Source organism: Ovis aries, chromosome X, assembly GCF_016772045.2.
Source record: "Ovis aries strain OAR_USU_Benz2616 breed Rambouillet chromosome X, ARS-UI_Ramb_v3.0, whole genome shotgun sequence".
NCBI classification, from domain to species: domain Eukaryota; kingdom Metazoa; phylum Chordata; class Mammalia; order Artiodactyla; family Bovidae; genus Ovis; species Ovis aries.
Genome location: NC_056080.1, coordinates 28723457 through 28740309, shown reverse-complemented (window position 1 = coordinate 28740309; position 16853 = coordinate 28723457). Strand labels below are relative to the sequence as shown.

General features: G+C 35.8%; 1 protein-coding gene across 1 annotated transcript in view; it reads right to left on the bottom strand.

Annotated features, from left to right (window-relative positions):
* IL1RAPL1 (interleukin 1 receptor accessory protein like 1) overlaps positions 1-16853 on the bottom strand; it is a 1455753-nt gene that overhangs the window by 17095 nt on the left and 1421805 nt on the right. Inside the window, exon 9 of the mRNA XM_060407978.1 lies at positions 10663-10806. Coding sequence (XP_060263961.1) covers positions 10663-10806 — 144 coding nt within the window. The remainder of the gene's footprint in view (positions 1-10662; positions 10807-16853) is intronic.

Genomic DNA, 16853 nt, shown 5'->3' with positions numbered 1-16853 from the left:
GTGAAGATGGATATTAGCTGAGCCTATTATGGTACTTTTTTCATAATCCATGTAATTCAAACCATTAGGTTATATGCCTTGAACTTGCAAAATGATGTATGTCAATTATTTCTCAATAAAACTAGGGGAAAAAAAGAAAAAAGACGGTAAGAGTTGGCAGCATGCTATAGAGAACATGAGATTTGGAGTAAAAAGGCTTGATTCCTATCACTTAGCTTACGATTTTGAGTAAAGTATACACCAAAATCAGCTATATAAGTTTCTCCTTCTGAAACTCAAAAACACAGTCTAGATAATTCACGTGTAGGCAAATTATCTAATTACCACCACCAAAAAATACCCCCAAACAAACAAAAAACCCGAGGGTGTTTCTAAATGATTTTATGGAAGTACTGTGTGTCACCGAAGACAATGTTCCATCATGAGGACAATGATTCCTGAAACACTTAATAGTCAGTAACCTTATAACTAAAGAAGAATGAAAAATAAATTCTATGACATAAGACTGTATAGATACCAATTTATTGCAAATGCTTTAAATGGAACAGTTCTTCTTATTTTCCAGGGTCAGTGGGTAGAGATTATGAAAGACTGCTCTGATTCACTTTGTCCAATATCTGTAATAATTCTTAAAGTAGAACTAGAAGAGATTTCTTTCTTTATCTTTAAAATAGGAATCATATTAGTTATTGTAGTGTTTGCATAAGCTTACCCTGCCAAGCCCTGCCATCATTATGAATAAGCACATCCCTCAAATCCCATACACAGGAGATAAAAGCAAAAGAAAGCACTTTATAATCTGAGAAAAACAAACAAAAAGTAGATTCACCCTGTCTAGCACAAGATCCCCCCGCCTTCAAATGAAGTCTTAAGCTTCTTCCCATAAACTATACCTTAATGAAATCTTACATAGTACCTTACTGACATCTACCAAAACAATCATCAGTGTAAAACAGCTTACTCTTTGCTGTTTCCTTTTATTCATGGACTATAACATTATAATCTTGTTTTTCTTTAAATATCTGTTATATTTTTTTTGTTTTTAGCGACAATTCTAAAATCTAGACATCCTTGAAAGATTTTTGGAACAATTCTTTTATTCATGACTCTGAGCCTTTTGTTTCCACAAATAAATAAATGTGGTATGGAATCTTGAATTCATAATGCTGTACAAGTAGTAAGTATTTACTAGTAAGTGTTCATCACTCAAAGTGAAAGAGCTATAAAAATGATGTGCCTGAAGGGCCATTTTAGTATAGATGAAGGAGAAAATGACTACATCTTGGGATCATGAGGGGAATCTCTGTAAGTTAGGGGGAAACATGAGCTGTATATGAAAGAGGAAAAGAGAAGGGAGGGAGAAGAGACAAGAAGGAAGGAAAGAAAGAAGGATGGCCTATCTTTACACAAGCATTTAAACAGAGTGGCAGGAAAATCTTAGTCAGAGGCATGTAGGGGCAAATGAGTCTGATAACAGTATTTTCTTTGTAAATATTCTGGCAAACATGGTGAGACATCATATCAGTGTATATTCAGCTCTAGAGACAGTAGGTTGCCTTTATCAGGATGCTCAGCTAGCATTTAATTAGAATAAGGGAACACTCTAGAGCCACTACAAACACTTCAACTATCATTATTTCTGATCAAAAGTAGATGCTTCATGAATTAGCACAATGGATATTAGAAATCAAGTTTCACTGCTAAAATTAACGACTTTTTTTACTAAGCATAATGGATTTTGGAAATGGACCCTCAATGTTGAAATCAGTGCTACTTAAGACATATGCCCAAGAAATCATAAACAAAATGAAAAGACAACTAATAGAATGGGATAAAATATTTGCAAATGATGCAATTGACAAGGGATTAACTTCCAAAATATCCGAAGAGCTCATAGAGCTAAAACAAACAAACAAACAAAAACAAAAACAAAAACAAAAACAAAAACAAACGAACGATTCATAAAATGGGCAGAAGACCTAAATGGATATTTCTCCAAAAAGACATACTGATGGTTAACAGGTACATGAAAAAATTCTCAACATTAGTAATTATTAGAAAAATGCAAACCAAAACTACGATGAGGTACCACCTCTCACCTGTCAGAATGGCCATCATTTAAAAAAATCTACAAATAACAAATGCTGGAGAGTGTGTGGAAAACAGTAACCCTCCTATACTGTTGTGGGGAATGTAGTACAGCTACTGTGGAGAACAGTATGGAGGCTCCTTAAAACACTGAAAACAGAATTACCATATGATCCAGCATTCCCACTCCTGGGTATATATCCAGAGAAAACTCTCATTCAAAAAGATACATGCACGCCAGAGTTCACTGCAGTACTACTGACAATAGTCAAGACATGGAAGTAACCTAAATGTCCATTGACAGATAAATGGACAAGGAATATGTCCACATACACAAACATGCATACAACGGAATATTACTCAGCCAGAAAAGGGTGAAATAATACCATTTGCAGCAACATGGATGGACCTAGAGATTATCATACTAAATGAAGTAAGCCAGACAGAAAAATACAAATACCATATGATATCACTTACATGTGGAATCTAAAATAACATAGAAATGAAGTTATTTACAGAACAGGAATAGATCCAGAGATGGAAAACAAACTTATGGTTACGTGAAAGTGGGGGAGGGATAAATTAAGAGTTTGTCAGAATGGCTGCGATCCAAAAATCTGCAAGCAATAAATGTTAGAGAGGGTGTGGAGAAAAGGGAACCCTCCTACACTGTTGGTGGGAATGCAAACTAGTACAGCCACTATGGAGAACAGTGTGGAGATTCCTTAAAAAATTGCAAATAGAACTACCTTATGACCCAGCAATCCCACTGCTGGGCATACACACCAAGGAAATCAGAATTGAAAGAGACACATGTACCCCAATGTTCATCGCAGCACTGTTTATAATAGCCAGGACATGGAAACAACCTAGATGTCCATCAGCAGATGAATGGATAAGAAAGCTGTGGTACATATACACAATGGAGTATTACTCAGCTGTTAAAAAGAATTCATTTGAATCAGTTCTGATGAGATGGATGAAACTGGAGCCGATTATACAGAGTGAAGTAAGCCAGAAAGAAAAACACCAATACAGTATACTAACACATATATATGGAATTTAGAAAGATGGCAATGACGACCCTGTATGCAAGACAGGAAAAAAGACACAGCTGTGTATAATGGACTTTTGGACTCAGAGGGAGAGGGAGAGGGTGGGATGATTTGGGAGAATGGCATTCTAACATGTATACTATCATGTAAGAATTGAATCGCCAGTCTATGTCTGACGCAGGATACAGCATGCTTGGGGCTGGTGCATGGGGATGACCCAGAGAGATGTTATGGGGAGGGAGGTGGGAGGGGGGGTTCATGTTTGGGAACACATGTAAGAATTAAAGATTTTAAAATTAAAAAAATTAAAAAATAAACTAAAACAAACAAACAAACAAAAAAAAAGAGTTTGTGATTAACATGCATGCTCTACTATATATAAAATAGATAAGCAACAAGGATTTACTGTATATCATAGGGAACTATAATGAGTATTTTGGAAGAACCTATAAGGGAAAAAAATCTGAAAGAGAATAAATATATTTATGTGTATACACACACACACACACACACACACACACACATATATAACTGAATCACTTTGCCATACACCTGAAAATAACACAACGTTATTGTAAATCAACTATACTTCAACAAGAAAAGACATGAGTAACTTAACATCATTTAGAGACACATCCCACTCCTCAGATGGCTAGTGGGGCCAGAGACCTTTCCGCTTAGGGAAACTGTTTCAGACTTGATTTCAAATGGTCCTGCGTCCTAACAAAGAATATTTCTTTTGGGTTTATCATACATCCAAATTTATTACAGAAAGAATTTTAAAAGTTACATGTAATAGAAAAGACAGTAAATATTAAATAAATTTTTGAAAAAATATAGATATAACATCTCAAATTATAATGCCCTAGAATGTTCTTTTCATGTCTGAATAGTACCTTTCAGTTCTTATCAACATGGACACATAGCTCTCTTCAAAGCTGATCATCATAGTATACAAATCTTTTTATATTCTGCTTTTCATTGACTACCATGACAGTTTCCTGTATCATACATAGTTCCCAGTTGATGAGGAATATTCTTAGACATCATTAGATGGTTAGCCTAATCCTGACACCGGGATACTCACATGTGCCTCAAGGGCAAGGTTTTTTTGGGAACTCTCATAAACATTCATGTGACACAGAGTTGAATCTTCTTCAAGTTGATAGGATAGGTTACATGTTCATTTATTAAGAAATGTATATGCAGCAGAATTTGTACAAATTTTCTTTCAGTATTTTATGGAATCAAGGTGGTAGAGTAGTAATTAATCTTCTCCTACCTCTAACCATTAGAGTTAGCTCATTTACCAAAGGGACCTGAGAATTATGGGTAACTGCATTGTCTTGGGTCCATTCTCAACAGCTGTGTTTGTCCAAAGACCAGCATCTCATTCTAACTGGGAATTATGTATGATCAGATTCTATGGGGTTGGCAAGGCTACACATGTTTAGTTGGGTTACCCTGTTACAGTAGGTGCTTTCTGAGCTAAGAAAGCTTTCTTCTCTGGCAGGATGAAATATCAATAATCATAACCAGGAGAAGTACCAATAATCTCAGATATGCAGATGACACCACCCTTATGGCTGAAAGCGAAGAACTAAAGAGACTCTTGATGAAAGTGAAAGAGGAGAGTGAAAAAGTTGGCTTTAAACTCAACATTCAGAAAACGAAGATCATGGCATCCGGTCTGATCACTTCATGGCAAATAGGTGGGGAAACAGTGGAAACAGTGACAGACTTTATTTTTTGGGCTCCAAAATCACTGCAGATGGTGACTGCAGCCATGAAATTAAAAGACGCTTGCTCCTTGGAAGAAAAGTTATGACCAACCTAGACAGCATAATAAAAAGAAGAGACATTACTTTGGCAATGAAGGTCCGTCTAGTGAAAGCTATGGTTTTTTCCAGTAGTCATGTATGGATGTGAGTTGGACTGTAAAGAAAGCTGAGTGCCAAAGAATTGATGCTTTTGAACTGTGGTATTGGAGAAGACTCTTGAGAGTCCCTTGGACAGCAAGGAGATATATCCAGTCCATCCTAAAGGAAATTAGTCCTGAATATTCATTGGAAGGACTGATGTTGAAGCTGAAACTCCAATACTGTGGTCAACTGATGTGAAGAACTGACTCATTTGAAAAGACCCTGATGCTGGGAAAGATTGAAGGTAAGAGGAGAAGGGGATGACAGAGGATAAGATGGTTGCATGGTATCACCGACTCAATGGACATGGGTTTGGGTGGACTCTGGGAGTTGGTGATGGACAGGGAAGCCTGGCGTGCTGTGGTTCACGGGGTCACAAAGAGTCAGACACAACTGAGCGACTGAACTGAAAGTTCACATCGTCTGAATCAGTACTGTATTCTGAAGAACTATCATCTTCTAAGACAGTATTATATATGTATCTGCATAAAATTCACTGAAAAGTCCTTTACTCAAAATTTTGTGATGTGGCATTTTTGAAAGTTTTATAGTAATAAACTTGCATTTATAATACACAGAAGGTTGGGATAAAAACTGAACAGAGCAAAATACGAATGATAACGACAGTTGTAAGTTGTGTAATCAACCTTTGATTAAGTTAAAGCTCTAAAAACTATGCACAGTCATGTTAATTGTATCACTCTGTATAAAAATGTATTGATATATCTCTGGTCAATAATGTTTGGGTAACAAAAGATGTGTTAATATATCTCTTGTCAATAATGTGTTAGTTGATCATGATAACCAGTTGGAAATGGCAGATGGAGAGGAAGTGAAGCAAATGAGGTAAAGGACGATACAGAGAATTGAGATGTAAAATGGAAAATGGTAAGGAATGAGTGTGGGGGGATGCGTGATGCAAAAGCTGGTCTTGGTTCCTATCATAGTGTAAAAAAACCAAAAGGTTATGAGAAAATGATAATAAAACAAGAGAACTTGGAGAAAGACATTTAGGAGAAATTCGTACATAAATGCAACTGTAGACAGGGTTGTACATATGATCCAAAAATGTGGTGCTGCAGAATTAAAAGAGAAATGCTAAGGCCTGAGTCTAGGGGAAACATTACAATGTAAGGTTGTGTAGAAGGTTACAAAGACTGATGTGAACAAACCAAGAGAGCAACGCATCAGTATGTTTCATCTTGGAAAAACAGAATCTTTCTGATACAGAACTGATACAGTCAGGTAATGCCCATTGTAAAGACTTGAAAGGAATCGACTGAATGTGTCCAGATGCCAAACAGTCCATTTCCTAGTCTGATACAGTGAAGGAAATTAGGAAAATTTGGGGATTTAGACCTGGGTTTCAATTCTGTCTTTCTGGTTGTATGATTTTCTCAGTATCAATAAAATAGTCAACACAACACTTGTCGTTTAATACATACGTAAGAAATGGTCAATGAATCTGTTATTAACAATCACTGTAGTACTGACATTACTTCAAAGTTTCTTTCCCTCTTCTTCTTCACGCTGGTTTCCTTTCTTTCCAAGAGCACTTCATGTATTCCCATTTCAGGGGAGGTAACATGGTAGCCAAGAATAAAGATAGCTGATCAACTTTGACTTTCAAATTACAGTTTCTGAAGCCAAGTCAAGAAAAGTGTGCATTCTCTTAACAATTATCTCTTCTTTGGAAGAAGAAAGGACTTGTGGGAGGGCTAGGAAGAATGGGGATTCATGATGTTAGAGAAATTTTTCAATACTGCAATAGTAGATATTTATTCAATTATAACAATGTGTAGAAGAATCCAAGGAGATGCAACTGAGGTTCAGTAACATCTAACTCTAAACATCTAAACTTAAATCAAATCCCTTACAATTATACAGTGTAAGTGACAAATAGATACAAGGGATTAGATCTGATAGACAGAGTGCCTGAAGAACTATGGACAGAGGTTCATGACTTTGTACAGGAGGCAGTGATCAAGACCATCCCCAAGAAAAACAAATACAAAAAGGCAAAATGGTTGTCTGAGGAGGCCTTACAAATAGCTGAGAAAAGAAGAGAAACTAAAGGCAAAGGAGAAAAGGAAAGATGTACCCATCTGAATGCAGAGTTCCAAAGAATAGCAAGGAGAGATAAGAAAGTCTTCCTCAGTGGTCAATGCAAAGAAATAGAGGAAAATAATAGAATGGGAAAGACTAGAGATCTCTTCAAGAAACCTAGAGATACCAAGGGAACATTTCATGCAAAGATGGGCACAATAAGGACAGAAATGGTATGGATCTGACAGAAGTAGAAGATATCAAGAAGAGGTGGCAAGAATACACAGAAGAACTGTACAAAAAAGATCTTCATGACCCAGATAACCACGATGGTGTGATCATTCACCTAGAGCCAGACATCCTGGAATGTGAAGTCAAGTTGGCCTTAGGAAGCATCACTATGAACAAAGCTAGTGGAGGTGATGGAATTCCAGCTGAGCTATTTCAAATCCTGAAAGATGATGCTGTGAAAGTGCTGCACTCAATATGCCAGCAAATTTGGAAAACTCAGCAGTGGCCACAGGACTGGAAAAGGTTAGTTTTCATTCCAATCCCAAAGAAAGGCAATGCCAAAGAATGCTCAAACTACCACACAATTGCACTCATGTCACATGCTAGTAAAGTAATGCTCAAAATTCTCCAAGCCAGGCTTCAACAGTACATGAACTGTGAACTTCCAGATGTTCAAGCTGGATTTAGAAAGGGCAGAGGAACCAGAGATCAAGTTGCCAACATCTGCTGGATCATCGAAAAAGCAAGAGAGTTCCAAAAACATCTACTTCTGCTTTATTGACTATGCCAAAGCATTTGACTGTGTGGATTATAACAAACTGTGGAAAATTCAAGAGACGGGCTACCAGACCACCTTACCTGCCTCCTGAGAAACCTGTACACAGGTCAAAAAGCAACAGTTAGAAATGGACATGGAACAATAGACTGGTTCCAAATTGGGAAAGGAGGATGTGAAGGCTATATATTGTCACCCTGCTTATTTAACTTATATGCAGAGTACATCATGAGAAACATCGGGCTGGAAGAAGCACAAGCTGGAATCAAGATTGCTGGGAGAAATATCAATAACCTCAGACATGCCAATGACATCATCCTTATGGCAGAAAGTGAAGAAGAACTAAAGAGCCTCTTGATGAAAGTGAAAGAGGAGAGTGAAAAAGTTGGCTTCAAGCTCAACATTCAGAAAAACAAAGCTCATGGCATTTGGTCCCATCACTTCATGGCAAATAGATGGGGAACAATGGAAACAGTGAGAGACTATTTTTCTGGGCTCCAAAATCACTGCAGATGGTGACTGCAGCCATGAAATTAAATGATGCTTGCTCCTTGGAAGAAAAGCTATGACCCATCTAGACAGCATATTATAAAGTAGAGACATTACTTTGCCAACAAAGGTCTGTCTAGTGAAAGCTATGATTTTTCCAATAGTCATGTATGGATGTGAGAGTTGGACTACAAAGAAAGCTGAGCGCTGAGGAACTGATGCTTTTAAACTGTGGTGTTGAAGAAGACTCTTGAGAGTCCCTTGGGCAGCAAGGAGATATATCCAGTCCATCCTAAAGGAAATTAGTCCTGAATGTTCATTGGAAGGACTGATGTTGAAGCTGAAACTCCAATACTGTGGCCAACTGATGTGAAGAACTGACTCATTTGAAAAGATCCTGATGCTGGGAAAGATTGAAGGTGAGAGGAGAAGGGGATGGCAGAGGATGAGATGACTGAATGGTATCACCAGCTTGATTGACATGAGTTTCACTAAGCTCCGGAAGTTGGTGATGGACAGGGAAGCCTGGCATGCTGTAGACCATGGGCTCACAGAGTCGGACGTGACTGAGCTACTGAACTGAACTGAAACTGTTTAGAATCTTCTACCATTCATAATGTGACAAAAAATTATACTGGAAATTTATCATTTGGGTGAAATCCTTCATATCATTTAGAACAAAAATTATATCCAAAATAATGTTAATAGATAAAATGAGACTTGTTTAGGTAATATCTTTTCAAATACCTTCTACTGTGTTAATTGTGCAAATAACATCAGATCTTGAAGCTATGCTGAACATACCAAATTTTTAAAAGGCTAAAAATAACAAGGGCTCAGTGTTCAATCAAATAAATGCTTTGAAAATATACGTATATTCAAATCCCATCTTGGCCACTTACAATAATACTAGTGGTATCTTCTTTAGTAAGTTATTTAACTCTGGGAGCCTCAGTTGCTTTATCAGTAAAAGAGAGATTATACTATTGACCTGAGTTTTTCCGAGGTTTAGCAAAAATGATTTTAAGAAGGCCTAGTACTCAGCTTGATTCTAATTCAACAATGACTCTGACTTTGGCAATTGTCTCATATCTCTTTGAAGAAGTAGCAAAAAAATTAATAATCTGTATGAATAGGCAAGAAAGTTAGAAACAAAGAATAAATAGGCTAATCGGTACTTTAAAATGAGAAAAAAAGCAGTCTTGCTGTAGCACAGATTTCACTGTAATGGCAAGGGGAGAAGGCTACAGAGAGGAGTGTTAGGGATGCTGAATAAATTGCTCCTCTTCACAAGTCTGACAGCCTACACTCTACCTGTGACTTACCCTAGAGGCCTGTGGAAATGTGGTAACATAGGCAATTGTTTCATTTTCCTTTGTAATGGTAAGTGAAAAATGGATAGTCAATAAAAAGAGATTATGAAAATGATCAAGAAATACTGATCGTATGTACTGTTTATTGTCACTTCACATGTGCTTCCTATGTTGCAAATTAATGTTATATATGAATCACTTTCAAATGACCAAAAAAGGAAAAAAAAAAAAAAACTTTAGTCCACTAATGGGCAGTTTACGGAGTTCAATTTTAACAACTCCAAATTATTCTTAGATTGTAAACATATTTATGACTGACCAGAGGCAAATAATAATAATGATTATATGAAAACAATATTTACTTACCCAGTTGGAGCACAAGTATTAGATTTATTATTATCAAAACAATGTGTTTGTACACTTCCCTCTCTGTGGGTCCCCACTTGGAATAAAAATTAGCCTGTCCAAATAAAACTAAATAAACAGGGTTGAAAGACTGCTGGATGAATTCTAAAATACTCAGTACTGTTTATTATAACTGATCAGGCTAAACAAGAGACAAATTAAGATTCACTTCAAACTACTGAGCTAGGGAGCACGATTAAAAGAGACACTCCTTACCTATACAGGAGTAAAGCTGGACTTTTCAGTACTGATTACAAGGTGAGAGAAATGAACAATCTGATAACACTGTAGACAACGTTTGTAATTCAGAAGTGCTCTTTGGAACACCATTCTAAAAACGGTAAGTGCTGCTTTCTTATTTTTAGAGGATAATACCTATTGGCTCCAAAGCATCACACATAGCATTCCATATAAAAGATGAATTTACCAACTGAACATTGAAAGACTCTAAGAGATGCTGCAAATGGTTATTCAGGTAACTTTTCTTTCCTTCAGCAAAACAAAAGCAGGAAACAAATATGAATAGAAAGAACATTACAAGAGGGGACTCAGCTTACCTCCATCTAGCTCCTCAGCCCCAAAATGATTCCTGTAGAAGAGCATGATTTCTATCTTGTAACATTTGTAGATGGTCACCAAACAAACAAGCAGCAGAAGGATAGCACCAAGCCCTCCAGCAAGTTCAACTGTATACATCAGCTCTAGAAAAAAAAATTACCAGAGGGAATTATACCATATTCACATACAAAATCATAAATTCAACTTGATTTCACACTTTTGTGAATGAGGTCAGATGTGGGTAATGGATTGACACAACCCCTTTCCTTTCTGCAGTAGAATGTGACCTTTTGATAACTTTCTAGCTGTTTCCTTGGTAACCCGATAAGGTGGTATGTGGTAACTGTGTTGCTAAGCAACATTGCTTATGGTAAGAATGAACCTACATTGGTAGATTGCATTTGGACTGATTTGTAAATACCTGATTGGAAACTATAATTTGGGGCTTGCTGGAGTGAAAGTGACTCTTACACACAAACATATTCTTGTAGGAATCCTGCAAGGTATGCTGGAGTTGATAAAAGAAATACTGGTTCCTCTGGAGACGAAGCTTTTAAGCCAGGATGGTTTCTGAACTCACCCAATCTGAATCTTAATCTTTCCCACCTCAGCTGTCACCCAGAGGTCAGGGCTGAGAAGAAATGAGGGGTGAACAGCACAGTTCCTGAAGGGCAGTGTGGAGTGTCGCATAGAGTTTGGGTGGACCACCTAATGAATACTGTCTGCTGGCTCCTGCCAGAAACACTAACACTTGTCTTTTTCAACAGAGTGGTGCCAATATGGCTGACCACAGTCTTGGAGGCTGAGTGATAACTTGGGATTAAGAACTAGGCTCCTTAGTGGATGTCACAGCGGACTATATGGTCATATTTTCCTTTCACTAAGCTCTTAAATGGGCTTCCCAGGTGGCTCAGTTGTAAAGAATTGGCCTGCCAGTGCAGGAAATGCTGGTTTGGTCCCGGGATCAGGAAGATTCACTGGAGAAGGAAATGGCAACTCATTCCAGTGTTTTTGCCTGGGAAATCCCATGGACAGAGGAACCTGGTGGGCTACAGTCCATGGGGTCACAAAGGAGTCAGTCACGACTTAGCCACTAAACAGCAGCAACAGAACTAAATATTTTTTCCTTATCCTTTCTTTCCCCTTTGACTTGGTATGTTACTACATTCTATCCAAAAGAGTAATTTTCTTGCCACCCTCTGTATACAAGTTCTCTTATTCCTATAGAATGTCTGTACAACATAAGAAATGATCAGACAATTTTAGAGATAAAACATTCACTTCTTTTTTCTCCTTCAGAGCTCATGCACAATGTAACAAATTCAATGATACTGGTATTTAAACATTAGGCCAGAATGCACAGATTTTGAAGTCCACTTTAGTGAAATGTTATTTAAACTGCCTGTGTATGTATTTTGATCTTGATCATCATAGTCCAAGTATTATTGATGGGTTGCTATTGTTCCTTGCAGTTGACAACTACCTTGAAAAGTACTAGTTTCCTTAATTACCACTAAAGATAACTATTCCTAAAATTATGGCCCTAAAGTAATGGTATTTTCAAGTCTGTAATTTACAATCCACTAAAGGGTTATCTAACTCTGTAATAGTAGATGTAGTCTTAGATTGAGAATTTTAAAAGAATCTATGGTTTTGCAGTGACAACTACTCTTGGCTTCCAAAATCACTCTTGAGATCTTACTAATGGGGTGAAATCATCATGGGTGCAACGCAGTATCAGTGATAATCTGAAAAGTATGGCCATCATTTTCTCACAAGGACATTTTTTATTTGTGTGTATGTTTGCATGTGATGTCACTTAATCTGTGATGATTACAGGGAAAATAAAAAACCTCAGCCATATTTCTTCTTATCTAGTCATTAATTTCTAATTCAACAGTTGAATAAAAAGATACATACAACTAGTGTTTAATCAAGTGTAGATTTTTACTTTTATGCAAGATTTTTATTTTTTATTATGTTTATGCAAAATTTTTATGCAAGACATTTATACTACTTCGGTAGTATAAATGTATGCAGCTTAAAAATTTTTCCATTTAGGTTTTTTACATTGGTTTACATAGCATGTGTAAACTCTCTTGAAGAAAATGATATATTAGATTCAGTTCCACATTCTTTTGCTCTAAGCTGGACACATTCATTAATATGAGTGCCAGCCAATATTGCTTACACATTAGGTGAGGACAAAATTACTAGGGGTTAAATTCTGTTACAGTTAAAAGAAATGATGGGAACCCACTGCTGTATTTTATCTTTACATTACAATGTGAATGGTGTTGCCCTAGCAAATGTCATTTCCTTTTGAAATAGGATCTACTTTTCAGCTCAAGTTCAAGCTGCCCGGAGTGGCAGCATTTAAAAAATAAAAAGATTCCATTTCAGCACAATTCAACATCAGAGGATGGAAAAAGAAAATGCAAACCTTTAAAACTCTGTTTAGCCTCTGTGTTATTTTTTTTAAATGATAGACTCTGCCCCCTTTAAGGGACTGAGATGGAATACGTAAAATTGTAAAGCAAAATCGCTAGGCAAAACCTAAGGGAAACAGGCATTTGGTTAAACACAACAAATGAACAAGTGCCAAAGAGTTAACGTTTAAGGGCACCAGCAGTCATTTAGTTACAGGCAATTAACAATAGTCCATGGAAAGCTCAAGAATGGACTAAGGGAAAACACATTGATTATTGCTGCAGTAGTAGACTGTTTTCGGAATAAATTGCTTCAATTTAAAACTAGATTTGCTACAAGCATTTTGAGCAATGACTACAATTTTTTCTTATCAAGACAGTTGGACCAAGCAACTCTTTAAAAGAAACAGCTAATTAAAATAAAGCGCATGCCATCCGCTAGTATATTGGATTACATTGCAAATAATAAATGCATTTGGTTTACACTAATCTTGCTGCAATTACCTAGTGTAGTCTGGGATCCTTTTTTTTTTTTTTTTTATTGGCCTGTACCTGGTGTTATTGTTTGCAAACTTTTTCTGCTAGGTATCTTTGAAGAGGTAAAGATGTTAACAGAGTTAAATCACAGTTTATAATTTTGAACTCTTCTCTTGGAGTATCCATTTTCTTCTATTTATACATATCATCTTGTTTAAAGTATAGCTGAAGATTTTAGGTGACTTATTATAGTTCATCCTAAAATTGCCTTGTTCACTATATAAAGTCCTTTCAAATGCTCTGCCCTGATTTATATGCAGTAAAATATAAGTTCGTGGGGGAAATGGCTGATAGACAATATAATGATCTTAGTTTATTCATTAGCCTCACCAAGTACATTTCTTTTTCTCTCATTGTGTTATAAAGAGCTAAACTTTATAAGGATTTATCCATCCACATAAATTCATATGCATATTTATTTCTCTGGAGCAGTATAACTTATTTGTTCCTGGCAGGAGGATAATTATACTCAGCCTACAAAGATATTCAACTCAATTCTACAATACATCAATGCAATTTAGAAGCAGTTATAATTTTTTTTGGCGACACATTAAGAAATTGAATTGCTATTCACATAATAGCAAGAAAATGTTTTCAGAAGGTATAAACTGGTATGTAAAGATAGTAGTTTTGCTCTTGAAAAAGTGCTTTTTGGAAGAAACAAGGGTAGCCATAATAATAATAGTAATAGTAATAATAATAAATGAAAATGGTCTCTGAATTTAACAACTTGATCTGTGCAGCCAAACATTTGGGCAAAAGATGACCTTCAAAGTAGTGTATTTTACCATTTAGGAAAGAGGTTTTCGGCCAAAGTATCAAATTAACTTTAATTTAGTGTCAATTGAGAATGCAAATAGGGTCTTGGCGGAGACCCATGATTAAGGCCTAGTTAGACTAAGCTCCCACAAGCCCTTGGATCTGAAATGTTATATATCCATAAACTATTAAAATGAAGAATTAAATGAAAGAAGAGACAGAAGAAATGCATTGTTCTTTATATAGTTACCCTCAGAATGTCCTTTTTCTTTCTCCAACCAGACAGGAAGGGTGCTAAATTTCTTTTTGTATTTTTTTTTTTCTGTGAAGTAGGGGAATGTTCATAAGTGGTATGTATTAAAAGACAATTTACAACAAGTAATGACAGAAATCAAGTAAACCATGAATCCATGAGTTTATATTAATTATAAGTAAATTAATAAAAAGGAAAGCTCTCCTTTAGAGCAGAATGCCAATTGGCAAATATAGAAGGAATAATAGAGTTGGAAATCACCACTTTCTACCATCCTAATAATAAATGACTCAGGAAAGAATTATCAACAGAGCCTAAAGTTAATGGATAAAAGATTGATGAGGTAGAACATTCATGCTATCTTAAAGCACCTCCTTACTGATTATTTACTAATGATTAAGGGAGAAACAGACACCATCTTAAGGAATTGACCAAATGAGCATCACCACTAATGGGACATGACACCGTGTACCTCCTGACGTAATGCATTAAGAAGGCATAACAACATTTATGCAGTATTCCAGCCACATATAAGAAAATATCTGCCCAAGGAGGAAATTACAAACTCAAACTGAGGGACACGGTATAAAAAATAAAATCTGGTTTCTATTCTTCGAAAAAGTCAAAGGCATAAAAGGCAAATAAAGGTTGGGGAACAATCCCAGATTAAAAGAGACTAAAAAGACTTGACAACTAAATGAATTGCATAATTCTGGATGGAAAACATGGTATAAGAATATTATGGGAATACCCTTTGAAATGTGAATATAAACTATATATTAGATAATAGCAGTCTATCAATTTTCAATTTTCCTAAATTTGATAAATATACTCTGATGTTGTAAGAAAATTTCCTTGTTTTTAGAAGATTCATGTTGAAAAATTTAATCATGATGTCTGCAATTTACTCTCATATGATTCAGAAATATGTGTTTGTATACATTGCGTAGATTTATCTAACCTGTCTAGATGAAGAGATAGAAGGCAAGTGTGGCAAAATGTTAATAACAGGTGAATCTAGTTGAAAAGGCTATATGGAAGTTTATTGTATTATTCTTACAGCTCTTCTGGAATGTCTGTAGGTTTCTTTTTTACAAACTAAAAGACTTTCACTATAGCATTTATCATTATAGGATATAATATTTAATTTTCTAATTATTATATTTATTATCTATTGTCTATCTCCTCCCATTGGAATTTAAATTCCATCAGGGCAAGTTTTTTTTTGTCTATTTTGTCCATATTTTTTTTTACTGATACTATCTCAAGTGCCTTGAAATCAACCTGACACATAGAAGAAACTCAGTATATTTGTTGAATAAGTGGATGACTGAATGACTAAGAAAGAGTACAGTTTTCTAATGAAAAGTTAGATTTTTTTGTATTCCACTCTAAAATTAGAATAATATCTCTGTGAGCCATTTTTCCAGACAATGTGTCATGAGATTCAAGCAACTGATATATAATTATTAATACACAGTCTATTAACTTGATAAAACTTCATTTTATAAAAAAATGGCTAACTTCATAGTACAGATTTAAAATGACTTTTCCATCTATAAACCCAATGGTAATATACATAGTCTTTGTAGACTTAAAGAACTAGGAGAGTTTGAATTCACTTGGCATTTAGGAATCAATCTTGTATTGTTTTACATCTTTGATATTATTATATTACTTATTAATCATTTTTGTCTTTTCACTCACTCCTTCATTCACTTTCTTTTTGTTCTTTAAGTGCTTTAAATGTACCAGGCATAGCGTGTTGAGCTCTAGTGATCAAATGATGGATGGAATATACTCCTTGCCTTGAAGGAGCTGATGTGTAGTTGCAGAGTCAGGCATACACGGAAATATTTTTAAAAAATTAAAAAATATTAAAAAAATAAAAAAGCTAATCTTTATTGTGCACCTAAGTGTCACTCTGCTAGGCCTTTTATATAGGGGTAAGAAATGCTCTACTGTAAGAATAATAATCAAGGACCAGATGAACATCTCACTCAGGGTGCTTTGTGTATGCATGTTATGTTTCTGTTGGGGGATTTTAGAGACAGAGATCAGATGCTGTACGGCACACTGCAGGACAGAGGCTGCAAACAAGTTTGGTAAGGTTGAGTGTGGAGAACAGGGAAAGCAAGTATATGGTATGATGGGTGATGGTCAGCAAATTTATGCTCCGATTTCTCAGCTGGTATGTATCATTTATCATTTA